Here is a 26,137-nt window from a genome sequence, read left to right as displayed (position 1 = left end):
TCCTTTAAGAGCATCTATCCACATGTCTTTGATTTTGGGAACAAATTTATGAATTTCAACTTCCTTAAATCCTATTAGTTTCGATGTAGCTAATAATTAGTTATATCATGCTAGGCATAACGATTATTTGATTTAGTGATGGTTATTATTCTAGCAAATATGTATACTGGGCGTGACTTTCATTTGGTAATTGTGTTTTGCATTTTTTTTTATTTTTAAAAATACTTAATACAATTATATGTGAATTAAGGAGAATTAGTTTTCAATGGTCCATTATTTTGAGAAAAATGAATGGTTTGAGACATATTTTCTTAAAATAACCACTTGTAAAAATAAATAAACGAAAAATATTTTTATGTATACAAAAATATTCAGATTTAAATTATTATCAATAATAAAAATATGTATATTAATTATTTTAAGTGATAAAAATAATTTTTTTAATAAAATATTTTTTAAATGTTTTATTTTTTGCCAAACAAAACCTAAATGTAAAAACAACGTTGGTCGTCTTACTTTGGATAATTGCCTAAAACTAAAAGGAACCAAAAAGAAAAATTGCAGGATGTACGGACACAGAGCCACCGTCGGCATTGTCGCTTTCGTCATTTCGCGTCTCACTTCAATTCGATGATCGCAGGCTGAAGCTCCATCGAACTCGAGACGCGACTGTGCCTCGCTCCTGGCAAGTGTTCTTTACTTCGATTAGCGAGGAGTTGTGAAAGTTCTCTGCTTTTCGATTCTTCCTCGTTTGTTCGACGATAAGCTGGTAGTAGTACGAACAGGGTCGATGTTGTTCATGTCCGATTCATGTTCCCTGGCTCGTTGGAAATACTAACTGCATACTTGAGAAATACATCGATCGCGTCGTCGCGGGAGGGAGTCTTAGGTTTAGTCTTTGACAAGAGCTGATCTAACAAAGCTCGAAGTTTGCTTTTTTTTTTTTTTTTTTTTTTGTGCTTTCTCTTCGTTCAGTTGATTGTGGGAGTGTGCAACTTTTCTTTTGCTGAGGTCGCTTGGTGAGTCTTGGGAATCAAGGAATGCTACTCGCATCAGTTCTTTCAATTCACAACCGCTCGGGTCTGAAGTGGATCTAATTGTTCGTAAAAGAGAATAAACAGTCCCCAGTTCCACGAAAATTGAGTGGCTGTTGTCATCGTCTCTTAGTACGTGGCATTCTCGTGAATCTTGTCATTGTATTGAGGTTGTAATTCCGGGCTTTGTTTCCTTTTAGTATGGTTTGGAATAAGATTATAAATACACTAGAAAACTTAGGCTGATATCCGATCCGTTGGTTGTATTGGGCTAATGTCTCCAGAATTTTATGCCATTTGGCAGGTGTTATCAGCTTTACTCAAGTAAAACAAACAACCACAACAATGAATCCTGGACAGCTGACTCTTCTCGGTTCCACAATCTGTGTGATGCTCACGACGCACTTTTCTGTTCAGCTTCTTTCTGAGCATTTCTTCCATTGGAAGAAGCCAAAGGAGCAGAAGGCCATAATCATCATCATCCTTATGGCCCCTATATATGCTATTGACTCGTATGTTGGTTTGTTAGACTATCAAGGAAGCAAAGCATTTTTCACATTCTTGGATTCAATAAAGGAATGTTATGAAGCTCTGGTAAGGACGTGATATTTGAAGCCACATACTCCAATTCATTTGTAGATATGGATTACTCCATCACAATATGTTGCGTTACTGGAAAATGACTCATACAGGTGGTGAAAGTCATCTAGATGAGTTGAGCGTTTGTGCCTATCACGTGCAGGTGATTGCAAAGTTCTTGGCTCTTTTATATAGCTACTTGAACATATCCATTAGCAAAAACATAGTCCCAGATGAAATTAAAGGGAGAGAGATTCACCATTCATTCCCAATGACACTCTTCCAGGTAGAGTTCATACATATTTTCTTCTTGGTTTACTTTATGAATGTCTGCATGGCTACATGTTGCACCTTCAGGAACATTCAGTGTGGCTGGGGAAATTCACATCAGTCAAGTGGCACATGCATGTCCTTCACTCATCATTCCGTTTTATTGGATGTCTAGGTATCTGTCCCGAGAAATTTGTTGGAAATCTTGAAGGTTTTTTCTAAACACCTAATTCTTGGAAGAGGTCCCATGAGCTCAAATCTTCAATTAATCAAATTACATATATATCCCACCTATATGATTACATCCTATTTAACTTCTGAACAGTTATGAAGATGAGTGTAGCAGCCTTCTTTATTTGAAGTGCAGCTCTTGATGGGTTAATTTATCAACCTAAATGCTCTCAAATAGCATGCATGACATGTTGATGTAGTGACAATGAGAAAATGTTCCCGACATAAAGGTAGACTTTAAGTGGCAACATATTCATGAGACCACTGATCATGCCCTTGAGCAAGAAGGTTTGTTACGTAATGATTACACTAATTCAGGCAATAGTACTGTTTTCTATTTCTCTACAGTCTTGAGTCTTTGAGATATGTTTAAAAAAACTCGAGTTTAACTCATGGTTCAATTCAACTATTGCAGCCCAGGACAGTTCGTTTGAATCACAGGACATTAAAGCTTCTTAAGTACTGGACATGGCAGTTTGTGGTGATTCGTCCTTTGTGCTCCATCCTAATGATCGCTCTTCAACTCTTTGGAATATATTCGACCTGGCTCAGCTGGACATTTACTATTGTTCTGAACATTTCAGTCTCGCTCGCTTTGTATTCTCTTGTGCTTTTCTACCATGTCTTCTCCAAGGAGTTGGAACCGCACAAGCCTCTTGCCAAGTTCTTGTGCATCAAGGGGATAGTATTTTTCTGCTTTTGGCAGGTAAGCTTAAATAGCCATACGGTTATCCAGTTATCTTGGTGAATGCGGGATGAGCCAAACGGATGCAAGTTCTGCTTTTTCTACCACTGCCTATTGTTTTTATTTTCCGTTTAATTTTCTCCCCCACATCTCAAAATTCCTATGATATTTATATTGAGTAAACTTTTCTCGTAAGGCTATATGCTCATGTCCCTGAGAAGTTCCAAAAACCTGCGCTCTTTGCTTTTCAAAAAGTTCGTCTTTTTATGATAATAGGCCATATTGCAAAGATACAGAACCAGGGTGATTTTTACATGATGTACGTGCAATTGTGTGTTGGGCATCAATTCAATGATAGCTTTTGCAATGGATCCTGCAGGGCGTGGCACTTGATGTTCTTGCAGCGCTGGGCATAATTCGGTCTCATCATTTCTGGCTGGATGTGGAGCATATAGAGGAGGCACTTCAGAATGCATTGGTGTGCATAGAGATGGTCTTATTTTCTGCTTTTCAGCAGTATGCATACAGTGTGGAACCATACAAAGATGATTCCAGCAAAAAGAGAGAATGACTTTGGATACTTCTCTGGCGGGGAATATGACAAATTGCGTACTGTAATTTATTGTAGCTGCTGGATGAGAAATGCCGATACCGGTCCATGGAGTGTATGTCTCCAAATAAAATTTTGCTAAGCTTGTTTGAGTGTCCCAATGGAGGAACTTATTGCAATGCCAGGTCCTCTGGGTTTGACGGTTCCTTTTCTTGGCCATCTTTTAGGTGTTTTGCCTATCGAAAGATCCAGGTCCAATTTTTGTCTTTGCTTTTCTTGACTTCGTTAATGGTACGTGTACCTCGAAATGCTGATACAGCGGAAAATTAGCCAAGCTCGCTCTTTCAGTACGTTGAAGAATGGGAAATTGAAGTCATTACATAGATGGAAAACAGCAAAAGAGGTTGATGCTACCACCCATAATCTATTCATCCTTGTCTTATTCCAGTCATGTACAAGTTAGAACACCCTGAATTGAAAAGTTCACCATCACATGAAAGTACAGGCTTCTCTCTACATATCGGAGCTTATGAAAGAGCATTCACTGCAATCACGTCCTCTGTGCGACGATTCAGACCTCAGGGTGAAGATTCTTTAGCCTTCTGCAAAGAGAGGGAAGAGCTTGAAACAGAGAGAACAGAAAAAAAAATCCTCGTAGTCACTCATACTATGAGATGAATTTAGGACTTCTCCAACAGCACTTGGGTCACACACGGTTTCAATTCTGTCACACCACTCGTGCAATGACATAGGTGTAACAAGGATGAAACTTGATACTGCGTATATGAACACAAGTTTTTCTGACATTGAATCGAGACATAATGCAATCAAATGCTTTCACACGCATGACAAATGGTGAACCCAACATCGGGTGCTCAGTGAAATTTGAAGATAGTAGGTGAACCGCCAGAAGATTGACACTAGTCATCATCAGATGCAAAAATTAAGTACCTCTTCCTTCTTGTCATTCTTTCCTCTTGTAAAATACTTGTAGCCCCCATAGAAGAGTAACCCCCACCCAGTTACGGAGACAATTACGAACTGCAAATGCATGACAACCCCAATGAAGCATGCCATCAGAGAAAGAAGCATAAGAAATACAGGAAGAGTCCTACTGCAGCAAAAGACTGAACAGAGTGGGCTATGTCAAAGATTTCATCAACAGCAGCTCCACAGACAGAGGAATCTTTCTTATCATCGATGGAGCCTGATATAGTTTGCGTAAAACTAGATGATCAATCAGTTCTTTTCCAAACCATTGTCCAACCAACAGACCATAAGTTTAGAAATCATCTCCATCCCGTTATAGGCGTCATAAAACTAGATGGCCAATCAGTTCTTTTCCCAACCATTGTCCAAGCAACAGAGCATAAGTATAGAAATCACCTGCACCCCGCATTACAGGCAATTTTCAACTTCAAAGTCATAAACTTTGGCTTACACAAGCAACAACAAAAGGCTAAAAGGTGTTAATTTGAGTCGTGTTCTTGGTAGTGAGAGAGTTTCTTTAAGGTCAAAGGGATATATGTAATTGTCTAGCTCTAGCTAATTCTTGGGGATATAATCTTGCCTCTCATGGTATATACACAATACAATTTCTTTCGCAAACACAATTGCTGACATACTGCCAATAAGATCATCATATTCCCAAAAATAGTAGATATCAACAATATAATTCATATTATGGTGAAGCAAACACAAAGCTGGGACAACTTACATGTTCCTCTTTCCATTTAGAAGGACTCAGTGGGTCCTCCCAAAAGTTCACCTTCGGCTGTCCATGGTGTTCTGCATCAAGAAACCGCCAGAAGATATAAGGATATAAACCCACTCGAATTCTTCCCAATAAATTTCTCATTTTGTCAAGTCCCATCGCAAACGAGCAACCATCGGTTGTACAAGAACATGATATGCTAACGGACAGAATCATTTCTCACTTTCTCAAAAGGCGTTCAACCCAAAATTTCACAAAAAAATTCAAGCTTTCAACTCAAACAAGCACGACGGAGGGAGGGAGGGAGGGAGAGACAACCTCCACCGCTGGCCAGACCGCGCCGATGAATCAGAGTAGCAGCTCCAGGCGTCGGACAAGGAGCAGATGGTTTCAGAGAAGAAAGCCGAGCTGAAGTCGCGGCTTGGCGAGCAGCAGCAGCCCACGCCGCCATAGTTCGAGGCCACTTCCGATTGATGCGTAACGCAGGCAAACGAAGGTGGAGGGAGACGAGTACGAGGATCGCACCGCAAGCACGTCAAAGAAGCTGTGAGAAATTCTGACAACGAAGTAGGGTGGCGTCGCATATACGGACACCGTGATTATTTTTATTCTTTGAAACTCAGATTTCTGGTCACCAGATGACAAAATGAGTCGGCCCAATATCAACTTCCTTTAGCGACATGACAAAAATTTGGAATTCTCAATAGCTTGATGCTTCCTTTTTGACCAAACAATAATGCTTATCGTTTCCATTAACTGTTGACAGTAAACCTTGCTTAACCGACCAATTCGTCTACTTCAGTTCACTGGAAGATTCTTTCGTGAAAGAAACTTTAGAAAAGTAATGTTAACCAGAAATCAAACTCATCTCGACGGCTGATCATCGTCATATAGACCCCTAAAGAAACGGAACTAATGGTTGAGATAGTTTATAGACCATGGAATAAGTTTCGAAAATTTCCATCTTCTCTCATGGGTATTTTGCATCGTAAATATAGTTTCGTTTGTATGAGAGTCTATTCATTAATTAAGCCCCAAAAGGACTATAGTTGATCGATTTCTCTACACTTACCTCCTTGGTCAGTAAAAAGTAAACTCCAACCGTAAACAAACCATACATGGTCATAACAGATATTAACTTAATAAATCTCATTTCAGAAAACCCACTATTCTTAGTAGCTCCATGAGGCATGAGATGAAATACAACGCAAAGACAGCAGCAGGCAACTTGTACAGGAGTCAAAATGTTGAGGAGTAATCTAAAAAACAAGCCATGTATAACCGGAACACCATGCCTATTGCACCAAATGCGCTCGACTATAAACAGTACAAGGAGCAGCGGACTAACTCCAAAAGATTCAAACAGAAATGCAGAGAAAAACATCGGCTCCAATATGGTTAAGAGGTAAAGTGACATTTCCCATTCTGTGGGCGGCTGATTAGTTTCGCCAGTGGATACATGGAAAAAAGAAGGCAACGAAATTCCTCAGTAAATCAGTGCACATGCTGCAACCACCTTAACCAGACATTCCTAGACATGCGTATTTAACATATTTACAGCACCTGTTTCGAGTCTGCAAAAAAGAGTAACTGAATTAGGTGAGAATGCCGGTAGACCAGCGAGAATTTAATGTAGTTCAGGAAGTGGGTAACATAAAATAATTCATCACTCCAAATCCGGGACCGTAGCATCAAACCGATTTGGCACTAACCGGTCCCAGGAAATTCCATCACAGAGACAGGCTAGCAAATAGCAATTCCAGCTCTTCATCTTGCGAGGTCGTTCTCTGACAAACGAAATAAAGAATCAGTGGATCAGCAGCTATGCCACAAATTGTTGAAATCACGGCATGGTAAATAGGATTGGAAACCTAGACAAAGGCATCCCACAAAGTGTATATATTGAAAAGAAAGAGACAAAAGCAGGTTATCAAGCAATGAGATATTGTAAAACACTCAGATTATAAATTTCACTTCATTCTCAATATTGAAAAGAAATAGTTTCATATTCGGCAAAAAGAAAACGGATGAAACAGATTTCCATAGAATGGGAATACACAGCTACCAATATGTTGGAATGAATGAATTCCACAACAAGAATAAAGGAGGGAAAAACTAACGACCCAATGTAATGGACACAACATCAATGTGCACCGAGGGCTTCGCTGAACCAAGTGTTGGAAACTATGCTGCTTATGATCCTCATCTATTTAAAGCCAAAACCACTAACAAACGAATTCCATAATGAGAGAAAAAGGAGGAAAGACTAACAACCCAAGATTCATGAACACAATATCACCGCACACCAAGGGCTTCGCTGAACCAAGTGTTGGAAACTATGCTGCTTATGATCCTCATCAATTAAAGCCAAAACCACCGAAAATAGCAAAGGACATTCCGCATGCGACTGCAAGTAAAAGTGCAAGCACCTGAATTGTCATTAGCTGCAAAACCTTGTTGAGAACCTTCAAACGATGAGTTGCATATGAGCTGTTTGCAGGCAATTGATTCATTCTCTTCATCTCCTTGTCAACTGCCGCCTTCTTCTCATCAAACCCAAGCTGGTTCCAAGTATTAACAGTTTGATAACTCTCTCTATTTTCCTTGGCCCGATTTTTAGGAGTTTTGTCTGCAAACTGATTAAGCAGGTTCCGCCCTCCACTGAGCATTCCGATGTACAATCAGAGATAGATGCAAGAAAACAGTATGAAGCCAAGAAACTTAAATCAGTTCTTCGATTAGGAGGAGAGAAGGACAACCATTCTACTCTGAACAAATTTCCCAAGAGTTAAATCTCGCTAATGTATAGTACTTTTGCCATTTTCATTTGTCCTAATCTAACTCCATGATCAACATCACACATAAAAATCTTTAATCCTCCATTATTTCAACTTCGAAGCCTCCGCCTCTGGAGAGCCAGAGGGACTCGAAAATCAATCTCTAGACGCAAAGATGACTGGATAACAATATAATACTACACGAAGGAGATGGACATATTGGGCAAAGCAACAACACATCCATCTCAAGATACAAGACAAGCCTAACAGCACTGGGGACAAAAACAAGACGCAGAGAAAAACTTTCCACGCAACGACATCTTCCAACACGGGGAAACAGCATTCAACCTCGTGAGCCAAATTGGCATGTTCATAAGCATAATCGAGACCCAAGCCCTCGTTAACCATCTAAGCATCAAACGACGGCGAACGCAAGACGGTGGGAATTGAACGTTCCTTCTTACCCAGGACCGCGAACAGAACTAACAGCCATTTTCAATTGAAGAAAACCACCATGAGTATAGCTAAAGATAAACAAAGAGAATGGAGATCGAATCGAACCCAACCTGCAATCCATCGTAGATGAGGATGCAGATACAGAGAGACAAGTATCCTGCAGTTCCGTTCTTGGGAAACCTACTGTACAACAACTGGCGATTCTTCTCCACCTCGGATTCAGGGGAGAGAGAGAGAGAGAGAGAAGCAGGAGAAGAACCTAGAAAAAGTGAAAAACTCCACCGTCAAGCACCAATACGACACGGCGTCGGCGCCTCCAGGTGGTGTCGCGCTATTTCAGGTGTCGTTTCTGCCCAACATTAACGATGAGATCTTATCGAGTAAATTAGGATTAGATACTAATACTACAACTGAAGGCTAGATTGATAGAAATAAAATTAAAGCGCGTGGCAAAGAATTAAGTACTGAAAAATTTAAGTGTTTAAGAATAAAAATAATTGGCTATTTGATGAAAGTTGAAATTGATCAATTATGTAACTAAATGATAGGTCTTAATAATATAATTACAAGATTCTAATTAGGAAACTATTAAAAGAGTTTAATCTCATTAAAAGCTAAAAAAAAATTACTTTTGACCCTCATATTTGGATTATTAAATAGATGGTAATACCTAGGTTGCCTCAATTTAGTTTAGACAACGTGGTCAATGCTTTGAGTCATTTGTCCTGTAATTGAACTTTTGGAAAGATGGAGAGGCTTAATTGGTAGTCATGTGCCATGAGTCCCGACCACTTGAACAATATGATATACGGATATCAATGAATATGCATAGTCATCTTGTCCAAAATACAGCATAAAAATTTAGCGTAGACGTGATATCTACACTATGTATTATATCTTTGCCGCAATAGTAAGACGAACTCTTTATGAAAAAAAATCGATAATCGATCAGATTTTATTTCATGCCTTACTATCTATATGTTATGTGTACTAAGTCGACATAATTCTATCAAACCTTGTTGTGCTCGTGAATGAAATCTAACTTGTTATGTAATTATTTGATTCAATGATGAAGGATACACGAGCTTGAAAAGCAAAGTATTTTTATTAGAGTACCGCATGACTTTGTCTTTTTATGGTATGTAAAATCATAGATCATATCGTTCTTGGAAAAACCACCATTTTTCTTATTGAATATAGTAATTTCAACGAAACGTTACCAACGTAATTGTTGACATATATCGCTCGATAGAAATCACTGGACGGTAAAAATCCAGGATGGTACAAAATTATAGGAGTTCTGAAAGATACAAGATAGGAATGATGAGAATGTGAATGGGGGCACTGTGCAAAATTAACATGATCTTATAATTGCATTGGACATGATTAACTCAATGATTAAAGATAGGGAAATCCCGGCTTCCTTTTTGTTCAATCGTGGAATCACATGGCCTGGCCAACCCCCCACAAAAAAAGGTCTGCTTTTCTCCGTCCAATCCGACTCGTTCGTGTAAGAAAGGAACGAATTGACTCTCAGCACTCAAAAGGGTTCTTTCTTTTCCACTGTCCATACCATGGGGCATGTAGTGCTGGCTCCTCGCCCGCTTGACTTGCGACCCGCAATATCATGAAGTTAAAATAATTAAATATTAAATTACGATTTTATCTAGTAATTTTATTGAAAAAAATTAGACTAAACAGTGAGAGGAAATATTAAAGTAATTAAATATTAAATCACGCATTTATCTAACAGCTTAAACTTTAGAATAATTGACAGTGATCCCACAAAATATCACACAGATATCACCCGTCTTCTTCAATTGTATTCAATACAATTGAAGTTTGTTTTGCGAAAAATAACGCATTTGAAAAAAATATTAAAAAAAGAGATCAATTACATATTCAATAGAAATGAATGAACGAAAATATTTTCATCGATACAAATTGTTGTCAATTATGAAGGTATTTTTTATTGACTAATTTTATTGAGCAATATATGCGAGCGATTTTACAAAAATATTTTTCAAAAGATCATTTATAGCGAAACGACCGGAATCTACGTTTAAAGCAGCAAACCCCGTTACGCGTTTGGAGACCTACTAAGTGCCAATTGGGTGTTAATTCCACAGGGGAAAACACCTTGGGTACGTGCCACGGTGGAATTTTGGCCTTGTGCCTCGTCCGACAACAATAAGCAAACGACAGACCATTGTCGAAGCTCTTCTTGTCAGAGGTGGCTTTTCCTTTTGAAGATTTCGAATCTCTACAGAATTTTGCAAGATTCATGCCATGATTTTCATTTTACAATTACCTCAAACGCTTAAAACTTCTCAACAGTACGACTTGCAAAATCGTATGTAACTTTATCACTATTTTTATTGAAATTCCAGTGATGTTTTTTTTTTTCAGTTTTTTGGAGGAAAAAAGTCATAAGTAGAACCCAAGATATTATAAGTAATTAATGAGTCTCAACACAATTCACGACTTAAGTTCTGTTTGGCATATAATTAATACCGCTGAATATCTTAATCTATGTTCATTGTGACGCTAATTCCCTAAAGTTCTTATTGTGTGGCAAGATATATTCATCGTGACACTAATTTTCCAAACTTGTATCAACGTGATAGTAACGTTAAAAGTTTATGACATCTGTGACACGAGGAAAAAAAAAAGGTTCGAGGGTATTAGTACCTTAATGGGAAAATTTAAGGATTTTTGTAGTAGATGAATGTTTTTGTTACAAGTTTAACGTTTTGATGACAAAAAAAAAAAATCATAGTGATTGTCACTTTATTTATTTTTTTTTGTCGTATTTTCCTTTTAGGAGTTGATTTTTTTTTTAAATTCTAGCACACACATTTTGGCCTTTTCTTTTAATCTTCAACGCTCGATAGTTTCATAATATATTAACTAGCCAAAAAAAAAAAATCTGACAAAAGAAAACTCGCAAAAAAATAATTCTCTTATTTTAAATTTGAGCAATAGAGTAGATTTTGACAAGAAAACAATAAAGTTCCTTTTTAACATTTGATAGTGAGCATGAAGACTAAGGTCAATAAAGATGAGAATATCATATTGGCCCTTCCTCGAATTTAAATATCAAATCAATAATAAATCTTAATGATATTTTCAAAGTCAATTCCTAGATATTTTTTTTCTTATCCGGAGGCACGGAATAATCGAGCAATATATGGATATAAAATGAAAATAAATTATGAGGTCGAAGTTGCTGGAGAATCTATTTCTTCTTTACAAGAGAGAGACTGTTGAAAATCCAAAAATAATTACTCAAGAATTACGCTCATTTTGCGATAAATGATAGAAAAGAGAATCATGGCAAGAAAAAAAAAAAACTACGAAATGGGGATTGTGCAGACAAAAAGAAACCAAATCGATATGAAAAACAATGGGAAAAAGCTAAAAGACTGTGAAAGACTTGACTTTTCTCTCTCTACTTGCTTTTCTCTTGTTGGTCGAACACAGAGAGGGGAGAGTTGGAAGATCAATCTGTATCCGACCAGTGGCCGGTGCTCTTCTCCTTCTTCTCCTCGTCCTTCTCCCTCTCTAAAACCGAAAGCCTTTTCCTTTTTCTCCATTCGACATGAACGGGAAGGCCAACGTCTCCAAGGAGCTCAATGCGCACCACAGAAAGGTTCGGCCTAGTTTTCTCATGGGTTTGACTCGAGATGATGGTGGCGCTGTTCTGCCGTCCTCCGCCTCGTGTTTCGTCTTATGCCTCTCGATTTAGCTCGCGATTCTTGCTCTATGGAAACGAAGGCTTTGATCTCCTGCCTTATGAATTACGATCGGTTATATGGACTTATTCGCGCCTTTGCAGCGGCAGATTGGTCCCCGCGGATTTTTCCATTGATTAGACTGGTTTGGCTATGAGCAAAGATGTGTTTTTTTTTTTTAAATCATGATTGTTTGTTGTGCGTCTTGTGGACACAGGTAGTGTTGTTCTAGTCTTATGTATGTAACTGTCAGATTGTTGGAAAAAGGCGATTTGTTCCTTTCTTTTTCTTTATTATTTTTTTCTGCCAAGTCCTGTTTTGCTTCCATCTTTGCTTTTGTTATGAACAAGCGTTTAGGCTCGAAACCTGGAATGGGATAAGCCAGAAATCAATCTCGAGAACATGTCTTTAGACTTTCTCTGGCGGAAAAGAGAGAGAAGAGCTTCACCGCCAAAAGAAGGATGTGATATGTAGAGATCCAATCTCTCTTCATGCGTGCTTTAGGCCTTATATTACTGTGAAAAGTGAACATCATCGCCGTTTTGTTGTTTACTGATAATCCTTTTTCCTGTCCAATTTTTCATTTTGCTTTAAAAATCTATGCAGATTATCGAAGGCCTTCTCAAATTGCCTGAGAACAGGGAATGTGCTGACTGCAAGACCAAGTAAGTATTGAAAACGCATCCAATTGGATTACACTTGAATACTGATCGAAGTAGGAGAAGCACAAATCTACGGCAGTTGATGATTTAGCGATACTGCTTAGTGCCACCCATCTCCTCCTTTTACCAATTATTTGTAGCTATAGCTAATGCTATCGCTTTTTGTGCAGAGGTCCAAGATGGGCTAGTGTCAATTTAGGGATATTTATATGCATGCAATGTTCAGGTATCCATAGAAGTCTTGGGGTACACATATCGAAGGTACTATTTTGATATTTGACCATCCGATGTTTTGCTTTTGTTGCATGATTTGTGAGACTGATTGAGAGTTTAAATTGTGATACTTAGTTTTTGTACTAGACAGTTGCGATGCTTAGTTGAATGAAAATAGCATTGGAAATCCCTATAGCAAATGGACTGATCTTTTGGGGGAGTAATTTCTGTGTAGAGAAATCTGAGAAACATATCTTGTTCGTGTCTCTATTTTCTTGATACTCTATCCAGTGAAAAATGACACATGCTACTCCTGAGATAGTTGGCAGTGGTGTCCCTTTTGAGTGTGTCATCATTCTCAAGATTCTTGTCCTTGACTAGTTTCAAAACTGTGGGAAAAGAAATGCCAATGACGAGTAAAGGTGAAGCTCACCCTTTTAGTTCAGATCTGACATGGGTGATTTGACATGGAACATGATCCTTTCATGGTTCTTTAAGAGGAAATGCTGTTCTTGGCTTTTAGAAAAGCTAAAATGATTGATCATTTGGAGGTAATTCTGCTCGTGAAATTGTTCGTGCGTCGTATCAGGGCGGTTTTCCTAGCTATATTTACTCACCAAATGCTGGCATACATCAAACATGTTCCTGAAGAATTAGCACAGTACTATTCATGAAGTCAACGCACTTCTCTATAATTCGAAGGGATGCAACCTTGCATTTGAGCTCGATCTTCAATTGTTTTGACTGAAGTTTGCTTTTGAAAACATACCTAAACTCATCCATTCCCTGCTGTGTGATCCATGGAAGTTTTTTGAAGAGTATTCCTGGTTAGATAAGTCCTCGAGTTGCTTCTGCCATTGTTTTTGGAAGCAATATCAGCTTCATTCATCAGTTAGGTAATGAGATGACAATCCCTAGGTCTGTCTCCTCGTCATGTAACCCATCTCTGTCACGATTGCCTTTGTTGATATTTTGAATGCATATGGTAGCACACAAAAGAACGATGGATGTACTTATGATATTCAAGCTTTTGCTGCAGGTCCGATCAGCTACTTTGGACACATGGCTTCCAGAGCAGGTTGCTTTCATACAATGTAAGGCAGATCTTTCCCATGATTGATGTCAGTTTGGTCTAAGATTAAGAAGAAGCATGCTAATACCCACAGCTGTGCAGCAATGGGCAATGAGAAGGCAAATAGCTATTGGGAAGCAGAGCTACCCCCAAATTATGACAGAGTGGGAATTGAGAATTTTATTCGTGCAAAGTATGTGACATAACTTTTGCATCACTACCCGTCATTTTTGTTGTGTTTGTCATGGCTCCTTACATAAGTGCATTATCCATTGTTTCATCCAATGCTGGTTACTGGTTATTTTCGTAGATATGAGGAGAAAAGGTGGGTTTCCAGGGATGGAAAACCCAAGTCACCTTCTAGAGGACACGAAGAAAAGGATACTGTACAGTGGCAGACACCTGGCGAAAGAAGGGCGCAGAGATTTTCAGGCAAGCCCGAGAGTTCATCTGAGCAAAGGACAACCAGCCGAGCTTCTTTTACAAAACACAGTAATCCTGTTCCTCCTAATGGACCTGATCAGGTATGGACTTATAAGCCCATAGAGTTTATTGGTCGGAGTTAGATACAGATTTTCAAATCTGGAAGATCAGGACTAACGTGAGATACAATGATGACCCATATTATAGTTTTCGTACAGTTATCTTAATCATTGGATGTCCTAAGGAATCTGTTGTTCACTCTAGGCATCCATGAGGATGCGCTAAACTCAAAAGCGCATAATAAGGTGGTGTTTGTCTCTTTTAACTTGAGAAAATTCTGTCTACACTTAGTGGAGTGAGTTATAAGGAAGTGTGGTACAACAATTCTTGTGGCAATTCGAGGTTACTGGGTCCTCTTAAAACTCAAATCATATAAATATGATGTTTGTGATGAACAGGTCAGCGCTGCTCCAAAACTGCAAGACACTAAAAAGACAGAAATGGCTGCAACACCCGTTGAAGCAGTAAAAGAAACTGGAGATGCTGCTCCAGCTGCGTCTTCTTTAAAAGTTGATTATGCTACTGACCTTTTCAACCTGCTGTCCATGGAAGTTCCAAATGAAAATGGTTCAGAGGCAGCTTCCACTGATGATTGGGCTGGTTTTCAAAGTACTCTCTCTCTCTCTCTCTCTCTAACACACACACACACACGAGGATTGTTCTAGCTGGGTCTTTCCATTTGGTTTCATGGTAGCAATCCCGACGTCATTATAAGAGATGCTGGTTTCGTTGTTGATATCTGTTGTACCTTTAATGTCCAGCTGCTGGAGCAGCAGCCAGAACTGAGAGAGAAAAGTCCAATCACTCAGAATCTGCTGAAAGTAGCACTCAGTCCACTTCTGGCTTTGAGGATCTTTTTAAGGACGTCGCTCTTGTGCCTTTAGTTTCAGAGAAACCTCAGAAAGATGTGAAAAATGACATAATGAGTCTTTTTGAGAAGGTATATGCTTGATCACTTTCTTTTGAATGAATTGTTTAACCCATATGCTCTCCAATCTCGTTTGACAGGTCAATTTCATTTAAACTTAAATGTTTATATTTTAGGTACGCATATTGGTGGTCTTAGGTTTAATATGAACAATGAAAAACAATTGCCAATCTCTACATGGAAATATCGAGTGTGTGTTGGAGCAGTATATGTGACAGTGAGATGGTTTACTGTATTTGCAGTCCAACATGGTTTCGCCATTTGTGATGCATCAACAGCAACTTGCATTGCTGGCGCAGCAGCAGTCCTTTCTCATGGCTGCAGCAGCGAAATCTGGTTATGTAGATCCAAAAGTTCTTGGTGCTACACAGCAACCTGGTTCAAATGGCACTAATTACCACATGATGAACTGGCCCAACATGGGTCAACAAGTTCCAGGAAACACGTATCCAGTAGCCGGACAAGCAGATTTACAGGCACTCATGCGGGTATGATATAATGAGGCTTGCTCTAATTGCTTGAGCTTTTCAGAGATAGTTTCTGATCATCATATCTATTTTTATCATTAGACGAGCAACCTACCAACTCCGCATCCGTTGGGGAACTTCTCAAACAATTCGACATCAAGGTATGCTATTGAACTTCACATGCTCATGAAAACTTGATTGAAACATCAACTAAACCGAGTAGGGATTACACATGTGAATAAATCCTGGCTCAAAAACTTTGCTTGTCTGTATCTTAGTTGTGAAATGAGTTCAGATGCAGATCTTTCCATGTGACATTTTGACACTATCTTTCTCTTCCGTGCGGCTGATAAGTGGTGCTCTATTATGAAGGGTTTCAAAACAAGCACATCCTTGAGAGTGCTTCATAGCATTCAGCTGACAAATTGCGTCAATACTTCAAACTTTAGTTTTTTCATATTTGTTAATCAAACACATGTCCTTGTTAGCTCAGCCTCAATAGGTTCTCTTTGTCTTGGAATGAGTAACTCCGTGTGCAGTTGTTACATTGAAAACTCCATTGCACAGATCCATTACCTTTTCCCTCCAGGAAACATGAGTCTTTTCCAAACAAGTAAACATAAAAGATATATAATTTTTCCTCCCCGGAACCTGATTAATAGGGATGGGAAAAAGTTTACATGGGATTTGTTTTCAAGGATCTGACTAATGACTGCTCTTAGGGAACATGCTAAGAAAGAATTCTCAGAACACAGACTTTTTCCTTGATATGTAGTGTTCTGACAACCACATCCTTTCTTTGGGAGTATGCCTAACAAATACTTGAGATCACTCTTTAACATGACTTGTTGATAATTTATCTATCTTCATGGGGTCTTAGGGGCATAGACGGTGTGGAGATTTCAAGGAAACATCTTCCTATGTCAACTCTGTTGGATCACATCTGCTGTAGAAAGTAGAAATTGCCAAAGTGAATGTGCGGTGCGGCCGGTGCCTATATTCGGGTTTAGTGGTTAAAAAGTGGACTGGATTAGTTTTTTTTTTGGTTTTGGGGGGGGCTTGTCGGTCAAAGATCAGGTGGTATAGAGACGGATCATATTTATTTGATTCTCAAGTAGGAAATAATTAAAAAAGAACCTGCAACATTTTCGTTGAGCGGCTTATAAACCCATATCTTGTGCACCTAATTGCTATCTAGGATACAATGCGCACACATTTTGATGATAAGAAGTAACAAGGTGAGCTTGCCGGAGGCTAACAAGTGATGATTTATCCCATGACTACCACCACACAATCCCAACACACCCCCCCCCCTTCTCTCCCCTGGGCAGCTTCCTTCACCACAAAAACAGATAAGAAAAGAAAAAAAAAAACACATACGCACGGCTCTTTACATTCTGGTAATTACGCGGTTTCTACACTGGCACTACTGTTCTTGTTTTATTATAGTCTAATGTTGCTTTCATGTCAATATGTGCATCTCATTTGATGCTTTTCTTGACTGTACTAGAGAGTATAAACTGTATGATTATGGTGGTTAATTTCTTCTCCTGTTGGCCTCAAGCAGCGTGTACACTGTGGGGCAAACTATCAATGTCAATGGTCTTATGTCCGCTGGGGTTACCAACCATCAATCGGCTCCCACTGTTGCATCTGCTTCTCCTTCAACACAATCTGGGAAAGAGTATGACTTCTCTTCGTTAACCCATGAGATGCTCTCAAAACACTGAGTAGGTCACGAATGCAATATATCATAAAATCCAGAGAGAGCAAAATTTTATAGGGGGACGGTGCTTGGAACTTCTTTTGTGAGCATGGGTCATAAGCAATTTGTTAAGGGTGATTTTGGTTTTTCCGTTCATGTATTGGGTTGGTGATTTGTATGGGTAGCCCTTTTGAGTAATAAAAAGTAGCTCATATTGATTTGAATCTTATCCTCAAAACCGACATGTTACATGTATTATTGTTGTTTGACGAAATCATAGGGTCTGACATTGTGGTGTGGTGGTTCTATGTTTGCCTCTGGTCCCTAACGTCTCGCACTATAAAGGGAAATCTCCATGGAAGCCTCCTCTCCTGGATTGTTAGATGCAGATAATCTCTTCCTTCTCTTTATTGCTTGGGTTCAAAGCACTTCCTTGCTTGGTTTGTGAGTTGAGAGAATCAGCATAGAAGACATGCTGCATCATGGATTGCAAAGATTGTTATGCCGAAGGAACAGAGAAAATACCGCTATTATTTAGGTTGGGCTGTCCATAACGCCAGCATGGTCAAAACTGAACTTGGGCTGGGATGTGGATGGGATACGTTGAAATTTTGGTGACATGATAATGACTTCACATAGGATTCGCCACAATCATTGTTTAAAGGGTTAATACCACAAAAAATCTCAAACTAGTGTGCCTATGATGTATTTACCGTAAACTATTTTTTAAACATGAAAAAATCTCAAATTAGTATACCGTGACAAATTTACCCTTCGTTAATTTTCGTTAAATTTTATCGTGAAATTGCTGAATTGAATAACGCGTGGTAGTTGACAGGTATACTGATTTGGAGTTTTTACCGTTTGTTTGTCATAAGTGTATCAGTTTAGAGGTTTTCATGATAATGACCCAATTTAATGGAAACTAGCGGAGGGTGAATTTGTCACATATGTACAAGCGTAGAAATTTTGATGGTCAAAAAATTAAACTGGGGTAAGTACGTCACATTTACCAATTTCTGATTTTTCGTGGTGAAAAAAATCAATTTGAGGTAAATTTCGTGCTTATTAATTTTGAACTTTTTTGTGATGTTAACCCTTCTTTGAATGCATACTTCATGAGGCTTTAGGCATGTTCTCTCATCCTCTTTCTCGAATGTGGTTAGCCAATTTGTGGACATATCATTAGGATATGCAATTAAGTATTGTACTAGGCTCACCCAAACAGGCCTCACCGACAGAAGGAAGCTAAACCAGAAGAGTCGCCCAAGCCACGCACGTGCCCATATGCGGCAAAGCCCATTTGCCACCACTGGTTTGGCATCGTCGAGTCAATGGCGAGGCTTGTCGGAACATGGGACCTTTTCAACACCAAAAGTGGGCGGAACAACTTAGAGACTTTCGAAACGGGGAAATCCCAGCCGTCAGGATGTTTTCCCCTCGTGCACACGAGTCGCTCCGCCAGAGGCTAGGCGGCACGTACGGACAAATCCCCTGCAATGATTTGCCGTGTACTTGAAAGGTCAAACTGCCATTGGTTGAGTTGCCCCACCTTTGAAACGCAGTTCACGTCATGCAATGCTCAGACATTGAAACGGTGGGCGCTCTGCCCTGTATGTGCTGAGAGATGTGACTGTCGTGGGGAAAACGAAATGCTCAGACTTCGCCGAAAGAACAGGGGATGATCAATAGCTCTCCCGCGGTTTAGTAGGTGCACGACGAGATGCGAGGTGCAAGAATAGACCTTCTATGAAGAGCTTATGGAAATTTCGACTAAACTGCGAAAGAGCAGTGGATGATCCAATCCTACAGTTTCAGATTAAAAGTTACATAACGAAAATTCTGGCTTCCAATATAGTAATTAACAATGCTCTTATACTAGCTTAGACTTTTTTGGACCCTAAAAAATTCACGTGAATCGAGTCTATCAGAGTCATTGATTGTGTGGATCTCACGTGTCTGCGGCTCCATCATGGTCAGGGGTTGTAAATTATCTTCCGAGTCCATTAGCACCGCCAAAAGAGTGGTTCGCCTTTATAACAGCCAAGGAAGAAGAAGAAGAGGAAGAAGTGATGCATTCTCACTTGCAAATAGATAGGCAGTGTACCAAAAGTTTTCAGCATCTCAATTAAAAGAAAGTCCAATTCTTTTCCTCGCTTCTTTGCGGAACATCACCTATTTCTTTGGTCTATATTCTCCTTCAAGCAAAAACCATCTCGTGCTTCGACTCGTCCTAATCGCAGACTTTAATGTTAGCCACAAAATTTCAGCTCCTATGACCTCACGGGTTGGGCATAATTCCAACCTCCAAATCAAACCCAGCCGTAGAATCACAACAGACATCACGTTTAGGAAAGCAATACCGGCACGTGGCCAAAGAGGAAAACAAAAACGACTTCATATTCGCATCGTCGCGGCCTGGATTCGCGATCGGTCATGTTAATGGCGCGTGTGACGACAAACCCGAGTCGCGGACGAGAAATTTGTGATGACGAGCCCACGAAAGGAGAGGGAGACTTTGGTACACCAATTGACTCGATGAAGCCATTTCTGCATTGTGCGGCAAGGAATAGGCTGCACAAGAACCGACCTTATTGAATTTGCTTCACTTGCGTATCGAATAAATTAAGCTTTGGCTGGTCCTGAGTTAGGTCACTGTACCAGAAAGAACAGCACGGTCTCGGGTCAATCTTGTGGAACTTGCATCTTGTTTAGTTCGGTCCTGTATTGAAAAAAAAATTAAACTGGATAATCTTAGCTGACGAGAAAAGAATTTATCTTCGGTCCCCCTGTACAATTTCCTCTTCTTCTTCTTTTTTTTCCCCCTTCTCTAATTTGACATAGCATAGGTTTCCTAGAGCGTCTGTCCCCACTCCCAACTGAGTGACAAGTTAATCCGATTCGTTCGTGCTCGTGATGAGAAGTCTTTGCAAGAGTCCATTTTATTCGCACCGTTTGTCTTTACCTTCAGACACGCCAATCATCCTAATTTCGAAAGAAAAATTATCAAAAAGGTCTTAAATTTATTGTAATTGCGTCAATTCGATCCTAATTTTTTTTTCAATTCAGTCATAAGTCTTTGTATTTGTGTCAATTTAGTTCATCCGATCAAATTTTGACTAGAAATTCTTCTTTCTCCGATCGATCGTAGAGGTACGGCGAGGGCCATCGACTTACCGTCGCTAGGCGAGGTTGCGCCTTGCTAGGGGTAGGCGAGTTTTGCCTAAGGCCGGTCGCCGTACCTTTGCGTCCGGCTGGAGGAAGAAGATGATAAGAAAAGAAAAAAAAAAGGAAAAGATAAAACAGAGAAAAGAAAAAAATAAATCATAAAAAATAAAAAATATTAAATATTCTTAAAAAATTGTCACGTCGGTGTTGCCCACGCTACGTCGGTGTTTTCGATCAAAATTGACTGGGTGAACCGAATTGGTACAAATACAAAAGGTTTATGACCAAATTAATAAAAAAAAGATAAAGATTTAAGGTTGAATTTATGTAATTACAATATATTTATGGTTTTTTTGGGAGTAATTCTCGCAATTTCGAGGAGTAAGTCTTCTTTTTTTCATTGTTATTATTTTTGTTTTTAAATAATAACAAGCGAGGGAATCTTAGTCGTGAGTAGTGACTTTAGCTTAATGAATAGGCAAAAAACACTCCCATCAGTGCACATTTCACACAGCCGCCGCCAGCCTGTGCTCCAACCGGTCCCCCGGAAAGCGGTGGTCGGTGAGGAGGCGGCCCAGTGAGGTGACGGGAACGTGCCGATCCGCATCCGTCCAATTGGGTCCGGAAACGTCGCCCGAGTTGACAGTCGGATCATCGTTGTCACGGCCTCTCTCCGACCTTCGATTAGTGTCGTGCTCCTGTCTGACACCGCCCCCCACTAGCTCCCTCCTCCATAATAATAATAATAAGTAGGGAAGAAATTTAGTTAATGTTGTAATTTGACTCTGATTTTTAAATTTGATCGAAGCGAGGACCGTTTGGAGTTTGCTGTAACTTTCGAGTAGGCCTACTAATATGGATTATAAATCCACTTTTTAACACATACTTGATTAATTGAGTTGTTATATGTGTTAATTATATTTAATAAATATGTTTGGAATAACAAAACTTAGGATAATATAAGTTGATAATTTACTTAAATCCAATTCATATTTATAACTCACTCTTGCCTTTGTTCGATCTCATGCTTGCTGGCTCTATTCACTCATTTTAGTTTGTGCACAAGCTGTTTAGATTGAATTAAATATGAAAATATTTTAATAATAATGGCCTGATTATAAAAAAAAAATGGGGCAATGGATCGGGACCATTTTCTATCCGATCCGAACAATTTATTTAACCAGCCGATGTCGAAGCACATGATACAGCCTCCCTCCCTCCTCTGCGAGCCTCCACGTGGCGGCCCCGGCACAGCGACACATGGCGCGACCATAACGTGGGACGACATCAAGTGTCCTGTCGGTCATCGTTGAGATATAAAACGTGCGAAGGTTCGAGCCAAAAAAGGAGCCGACAACACAAGGGGAATTAAGTGACTCAGAGGGCTGTCGGCTTCATTTTGATTTGCTTTCTTTCAGCTAACACCAATCATCTTTTCCTGTACCAAATACGAAAGGATGCGATATATCAATTACGGGGCATGAAATTCCTACATATACATCATAAGTCCGACCTTTTTATTTTTTTACGTTGATATAAACTCGTCATATTAATGGTCGGTTTGAATTGCGAAGGTAAACCAGTTGGACAACCCACACCGATATTTCAACGGGCTGGCTCAATCTTGGAAGATTTCTCCATAAGCAGCATGCGATTGTGGTGCACAGTGGTCGATAAAGATGACATCAAATAATAAAACGTGATGTGACCGACCAATCATGTTATTCAACTCAAATACTTGTCGTCTTGCGTGAAAAATTACATTTAGTCACTGGTCACTTTTGATGGGCTTGTTACTTCGGGGTGAAGTGTTTCAAGATTGGACCAGTCCAACCTATTTAGAATTGCGATACTCAGCAACGAAATGACGAGGATTGAATCACCGGCAAAGGCCAATTAGAAATCTAAAGCCACATGGATTTATCCAGCTCGTCCTTTAGTCATGCAAAACGAAAGCTAAAGTAACAACATATTTTTTCACTTGCAAAAGTAGCAATTCATCAATGATGAACTCGTAAAATGGAACAATCTATAAAAAGTTCAAAACATGCAATATGATATATTAATTATAGAACTTCATTCATCATTCATCCATCGAAATTTGCTTCAAATTCTAACCACCTTAAAGCAAAATAAGCAACAAGCATACTTAAAATGAGTTTGGTCTAGGGTTAGTCCAGGATCGGTCAGCCAATTCGGATTAGCATCCCGACCTTAGAAATAGATCAGACAATGTCGGTTTCTTTTTTGGTATCGAGGATCGAACTGTTTCTTGTCGGAGCTAGATCGAAGTGGCTCACAAATTGCCAATCCAATCTCGGTTACGGGATTTACTTTGGATCGAGGTTCATCACTATTTGTTAACCCCCCCCGGTCTCTTTTAGACAAGAGAGAAAAAAAAATACACCAATTATAAAAACAGGATTACAAAATGAAAAACCTCAAACTGATATACTGATGATAAATTTATTTCAAATTAATTTTTTGACCACGAAAAATCCAAAACTAATTTTTTAACCATGAAAAAACCTCAATTAGTATACTTGTGATTAATTTATCTTTTGTTAGTTTTCATTAAATTTTACCGTTTTGTTGGCTAGATGACACATGACAGTTGATGGGTGTACTGATTTGAGGTTTTAACCATCCATTCGTCACATGCATACCGATTTGTGATTTTTTCACAGTATTAACCTAATTTTACACAAACTAAAAAGGGTAAATTTTTGTCACGGATGTAACAAATTTGAATTTTTTGGTGGTCAAAGAGGTAAATTTTTCATAGGTGTACCGATTAGGTAGTTTTTGGTGATTAAAAAATTAGCTCGGGGCGAATTTATCACAGGTGCATTAATTTGATATTTATTGTGGTAAAGAAAAAAATTAATTTTAAGTAATTTCATCAAAATATATCACTTTGGGATCTTGCCTGGTGCGGACCCCGTAAAAGACTCATCATGTCCCATTGTTGCGAATTACTATTACTGATAAATGCTCCAAATAGTTTCGCCGGATCGGAAAAAAAAAGGAAAAAAGAAAAGGAAAATTGGCATGCATCTGGCTTTCTCTGTCCTCGTATTTATACTCCTCTGTCGCTCACTACTCCCAACACACGCTCATCGCCAACCCTCCCTCTTTAAAATCTCTCTCTCTGAATACACACTGTCAATTCGGTCCTTCAACTCTCGAAATCGGCACAAAAATGGCGATCTTCTCCAGCGGCTCGAGCGCCACTACTTGGCTGCTGTCCCTCAAGGTCTTGCTCGCTTCTACGCTCGTCCTGTCCGCCGCGGTTCTGCTCAACCTGTCCCTCCCGGCCATCACCGGCTTCGTCACCTCCGAACTCCCTTCCATCTACGGCCTCCTCCTCACCTGGCTCAGGCCCCCTTACCTCTATATCCTCATCAACTGCATCATCATCTCCATAGTCGCTTCCTCCAAGCTCCAGCACAAGGCCGACGACCGGGTGGTGCCGGAGCTCGCCATGGCTGAGTACGTGGCTCCCCCGCCCGAAGCGGTGGTTCGAGCTCCGGCGGAGGATCTGAAGGTGCCAGGGGCCGTGTACGGTAACGTGTACGATCCGAGATTGGTGAAGCTTGGGGTTGACGCCTACGGCGGAGCCGATGCTGGGGCTTTGGAAGCGGAGAAAGTGGATGATGAAGCGGAGAAAGTGGATGATAAAGCGGTGGTTGCTGCGGACGGCGGTGACGATCCGATGGTTCCGGAATCGGCGAGTCCGCCGCAGAGAAACGATTCTTCGGATTTCTCGTTCTTGAGTCCGAACGAGGATCGGACAGAAAAGCCGCCCGTTTCGTCGAGGTTCGGTCATCGGAAGTCGGCCAAGTCAAGTCCCGAAGGTACACTCTCTCTCTCTCTCTCTCCCCCGTCTGTTCTATTCGAACGTCTAATTTCGAAACTCCAGTAACGGCGAACGACGATTTTCTCGTATTTCGACGCAGTTGGGAGGCCGTTGCGGGTCTCAAGGCCGAAGCGGAATGACACGCTGGAGAGCACGTGGAGGACGATAACCGACGGGCGCGCGATGCCGCTGGCGAGGCACCTGAAGAAGTCCGACACGTGGGACTCCCACGCGCGGCGGAACGACGAGAACAGCCCCCCGCCGCAGCCGAAGATGAAGAAGGCGGAGACCTTCGCCACCGGCCCCGGGCCGACCAACGTGCCGGCGAGCCCGTCACGGGGCTCGGTGAAGCTGAGGAGGGAGCCGTCGCTGGGCCAGGAGGACCTGAACCGGCGGGTGGAGGCGTTCATCAGGAAGTTCAACGAGCAGATGAGGTTGCAGCGGCAGGAGTCCCTGAACCAGCTCCAGGAGATGATCAATCGCGGGGCCGGCTAAAGTTAAAGAGAGTACTTCGAATCGTCGTGAAGTCGGCCACATTTCCCTTTCTGGGAAAAAGAAAACTAGTGGGGCAAACTTTCTCGGGAAAGAATTAGTGGGGGAGAGAGAACGAAGATAGAATCGGAAGTTGGGAAGGGAAGTAGCTAGGCATGAGTTTACGTCTGTGAAAAGGTCCTAAGCTGTTCTATTTAGGTATTTAATTACAGTAGTGTTGAGAAAGCCAAAACATTGAAAAGGACGCTGATTTGTCTGAAGTCCACATCGGTTTTCTTTCTTCAACATTGGCCTTGGTCTGGTTTGGTGTTCTTAGCATGATGATTAGGACTAGCTTAGTTGTTGTGTTTTTGTTGGGGGGTTGGATTGGTGGTGCTCGAGACAGTAGTGGAAGCGAGAGGTTGGGCGGCTTCTGTTTGGGGCGGGGAGGGTCATGGAAAGTTCCCTTTTCATCACTCGTCTCATTCAATCACCCTTTTGTGTAAAACCAATTTCATTTTCAGTTGACCCTTCTTAGATCGAATATGCAAATTTTCCAAGTGGGCGCTCTTTTTTTTTGATTCGTTCTTTGCTGTATCCAATATTAATATCTGGGTTCAGAAGTGTTTCTTTTGACCTTTTAACATTTCGTCATCCGACGTTTGTGTTTTTCACGCTGGTCTGCACGGTAAGTCTGCTGTCTCCTGACTGGCAAGTGGCAACAAGTTCTTTCTGGGACTGAACGGCTATTATAAAGTCGGTGGCGGACGGGTGTCCCTCCCCACTCCCCAGTGTTTACCAAAATGCCCGGGGAGTCCGAGCAAAGTGCTCTGGAAGCGTTGAGACGTGTCCGGGCTCCTCGTGCTAACGAGTGAATTGTTTTCCTTTTGATATTCACGTCGAAGCGGTTCACCCATGGGAGTTGTGAGCCTTGGCCACCGCCGGCTAGGACAGGGCTTATCCACTTGGCTTGATCTTATCCATCAAACTAGCCGCCGCCTTGTCTGTTCATCGGCGTTTCTCGTGATCCGGGCAAAGGGACGGTGGATGATGACAGAAGCAGCAACAATTTAATTTAC

The 26,137-nt window shown here is 40.5% G+C and overlaps 5 protein-coding genes across 9 annotated transcripts; 3 read left to right on the top strand and 2 right to left on the bottom strand.

Annotated features, from left to right (window-relative positions):
• Window positions 1-565: 565 nt before the first annotated feature.
• Window positions 566-3,607, top strand: LOC115755653 (transmembrane protein 184C-like). Of its 2 annotated transcripts, none has more exons than XM_030695127.2 (5): window positions 566-685; window positions 1,339-1,628; window positions 1,777-1,899; window positions 2,530-2,820; window positions 3,179-3,607. In XM_030695127.2, the coding sequence occupies exons 2-5, from the start codon at window positions 1,380-1,382 to the stop codon at window positions 3,368-3,370; spliced, it is 855 nt and encodes a 284-aa protein (XP_030550987.2). In that variant the 5' UTR covers window positions 566-685; window positions 1,339-1,379; the 3' UTR covers window positions 3,371-3,607. The 2 variants fall into 2 exon arrangements, with proteins under 2 accessions (XP_030550987.2, XP_030550988.2); XM_030695128.2 differs by having other exon boundaries at window positions 566-689; window positions 1,349-1,628.
• Window positions 3,608-3,739: 132 nt separating this feature from the next.
• Window positions 3,740-5,652, bottom strand: LOC115755654. 2 transcript variants are annotated; one of them, XM_030695132.2, is made up of 4 exons: window positions 5,382-5,652; window positions 5,067-5,137; window positions 4,301-4,390; window positions 3,740-3,948 (listed from the first exon to the last, which is right to left on the bottom strand). In XM_030695132.2, exons 1-4 carry the CDS (start codon window positions 5,512-5,514, stop codon window positions 3,928-3,930), a joined length of 315 nt encoding a protein of 104 aa, XP_030550992.1. In that variant the 5' UTR covers window positions 5,515-5,652; the 3' UTR covers window positions 3,740-3,927. The 2 variants fall into 2 exon arrangements, with proteins under 2 accessions (XP_030550992.1, XP_030550990.1); XM_030695130.2 differs by having other exon boundaries at window positions 3,740-3,951; window positions 5,382-5,648.
• A 968-nt stretch (window positions 5,653-6,620) lies between these two features.
• Window positions 6,621-8,616, bottom strand: LOC115755683. The gene is made up of 4 exons (XM_030695165.2): window positions 8,407-8,616; window positions 7,493-7,724; window positions 6,776-6,850; window positions 6,621-6,637 (listed from the first exon to the last, which is right to left on the bottom strand). The coding sequence occupies exons 1-3, from the start codon at window positions 8,415-8,417 to the stop codon at window positions 6,794-6,796; spliced, it is 300 nt and encodes a 99-aa protein (XP_030551025.1). The 5' UTR covers window positions 8,418-8,616; the 3' UTR covers window positions 6,621-6,637; window positions 6,776-6,793.
• A 3,083-nt stretch (window positions 8,617-11,699) lies between these two features.
• LOC115755644 (ADP-ribosylation factor GTPase-activating protein AGD5-like) lies at window positions 11,700-17,872 on the top strand. 2 transcript variants are annotated; one of them, XM_048274535.1, is made up of 12 exons: window positions 11,700-11,948; window positions 12,637-12,695; window positions 12,863-12,953; window positions 13,945-13,999; window positions 14,080-14,170; window positions 14,288-14,406; window positions 14,443-14,501; window positions 14,859-15,069; window positions 15,222-15,400; window positions 15,631-15,876; window positions 15,958-16,016; window positions 17,423-17,872. In XM_048274535.1, the coding sequence occupies exons 1-12, from the start codon at window positions 11,898-11,900 to the stop codon at window positions 17,583-17,585; spliced, it is 1,383 nt and encodes a 460-aa protein (XP_048130492.1). In that variant the 5' UTR covers window positions 11,700-11,897; the 3' UTR covers window positions 17,586-17,872. The 2 variants fall into 2 exon arrangements, with proteins under 2 accessions (XP_048130492.1, XP_030550977.1); XM_030695117.2 differs by having other exon boundaries at window positions 14,288-14,501.
• On the top strand, window positions 15,077-25,108 carry LOC115755645. Of its 2 annotated transcripts, XM_048274536.1 has the most exons (4): window positions 15,077-15,094; window positions 16,357-16,364; window positions 23,889-24,585; window positions 24,688-25,108. In XM_048274536.1, exons 3-4 carry the CDS (start codon window positions 23,931-23,933, stop codon window positions 25,080-25,082), a joined length of 1,050 nt encoding a protein of 349 aa, XP_048130493.1. In that variant the 5' UTR covers window positions 15,077-15,094; window positions 16,357-16,364; window positions 23,889-23,930; the 3' UTR covers window positions 25,083-25,108. The 2 variants fall into 2 exon arrangements, with proteins under 2 accessions (XP_048130493.1, XP_048130494.1); XM_048274537.1 differs by lacking the exons at window positions 15,077-15,094; window positions 16,357-16,364 and having other exon boundaries at window positions 23,861-24,585; window positions 24,688-24,917; window positions 24,951-25,108.
• The last annotated feature ends 1,029 nt before the right edge of the window (window positions 25,109-26,137 follow it).

Source organism: Rhodamnia argentea, chromosome 2, assembly GCF_020921035.1.
Source record: "Rhodamnia argentea isolate NSW1041297 chromosome 2, ASM2092103v1, whole genome shotgun sequence".
Taxonomy (NCBI): Eukaryota; Viridiplantae; Streptophyta; class Magnoliopsida; order Myrtales; family Myrtaceae; genus Rhodamnia; species Rhodamnia argentea.
This window is presented reverse-complemented; position numbering and strand designations above follow the sequence as displayed.

What these genes read in the sequence shown, in the direction of transcription:
- LOC115755653 (XM_030695127.2), top strand. Translation starts at nt 1,380, where the DNA reads ATGAATCCTGGACAGCTGACTCTTCTCGGTTCCACAATCTGTGTGATG. An exon ending in AGGAATGTTATGAAGCTCTG is followed by an intron (nt 1,629 to 1,776) that starts GTAAGGACGTGA and finishes TATCACGTGCAG; the next exon opens with GTGATTGCAAAGTTCTTGGC. An exon ending in TCCCAATGACACTCTTCCAG is followed by an intron (nt 1,900 to 2,529) that starts GTAGAGTTCATA and finishes CAACTATTGCAG; the next exon opens with CCCAGGACAGTTCGTTTGAA.
- LOC115755654 (XM_030695130.2), bottom strand. Translation starts at nt 5,514, where the DNA reads ATGGCGGCGTGGGCTGCTGCTGCTCGCCAAGCCGCGACTTCAGCTCGG. An exon ending in CTAAATGGAAAGAGGAACAT is followed by an intron (nt 4,391 to 5,066) that starts GTAAGTTGTCCC and finishes ATGCATTTGCAG; the next exon opens with TTCGTAATTGTCTCCGTAAC. An exon ending in AGAATGACAAGAAGGAAGAG is followed by an intron (nt 3,952 to 4,300) that starts GTACTTAATTTT and finishes CTCTCTTTGCAG; the next exon opens with AAGGCTAAAGAATCTTCACC.
- LOC115755683 (XM_030695165.2), bottom strand. An exon ending in TGCAGCTAATGACAATTCAG is followed by an intron (nt 6,851 to 7,492) that starts GTGCTTGCACTT and finishes TTCGTTTGTCAG; the next exon opens with AGAACGACCTCGCAAGATGA.
- LOC115755644 (XM_030695117.2), top strand. Translation starts at nt 11,898, where the DNA reads ATGAACGGGAAGGCCAACGTCTCCAAGGAGCTCAATGCGCACCACAGA. An exon ending in TCAATGCGCACCACAGAAAG is followed by an intron (nt 11,949 to 12,636) that starts GTTCGGCCTAGT and finishes AAATCTATGCAG; the next exon opens with ATTATCGAAGGCCTTCTCAA. An exon ending in TCAAACAATTCGACATCAAG is followed by an intron (nt 16,017 to 17,422) that starts GTATGCTATTGA and finishes GGCCTCAAGCAG; the next exon opens with CGTGTACACTGTGGGGCAAA.
- LOC115755645 (XM_048274536.1), top strand. Translation starts at nt 23,931, where the DNA reads ATGGCGATCTTCTCCAGCGGCTCGAGCGCCACTACTTGGCTGCTGTCC. An exon ending in GGCCAAGTCAAGTCCCGAAG is followed by an intron (nt 24,586 to 24,687) that starts GTACACTCTCTC and finishes ATTTCGACGCAG; the next exon opens with TTGGGAGGCCGTTGCGGGTC.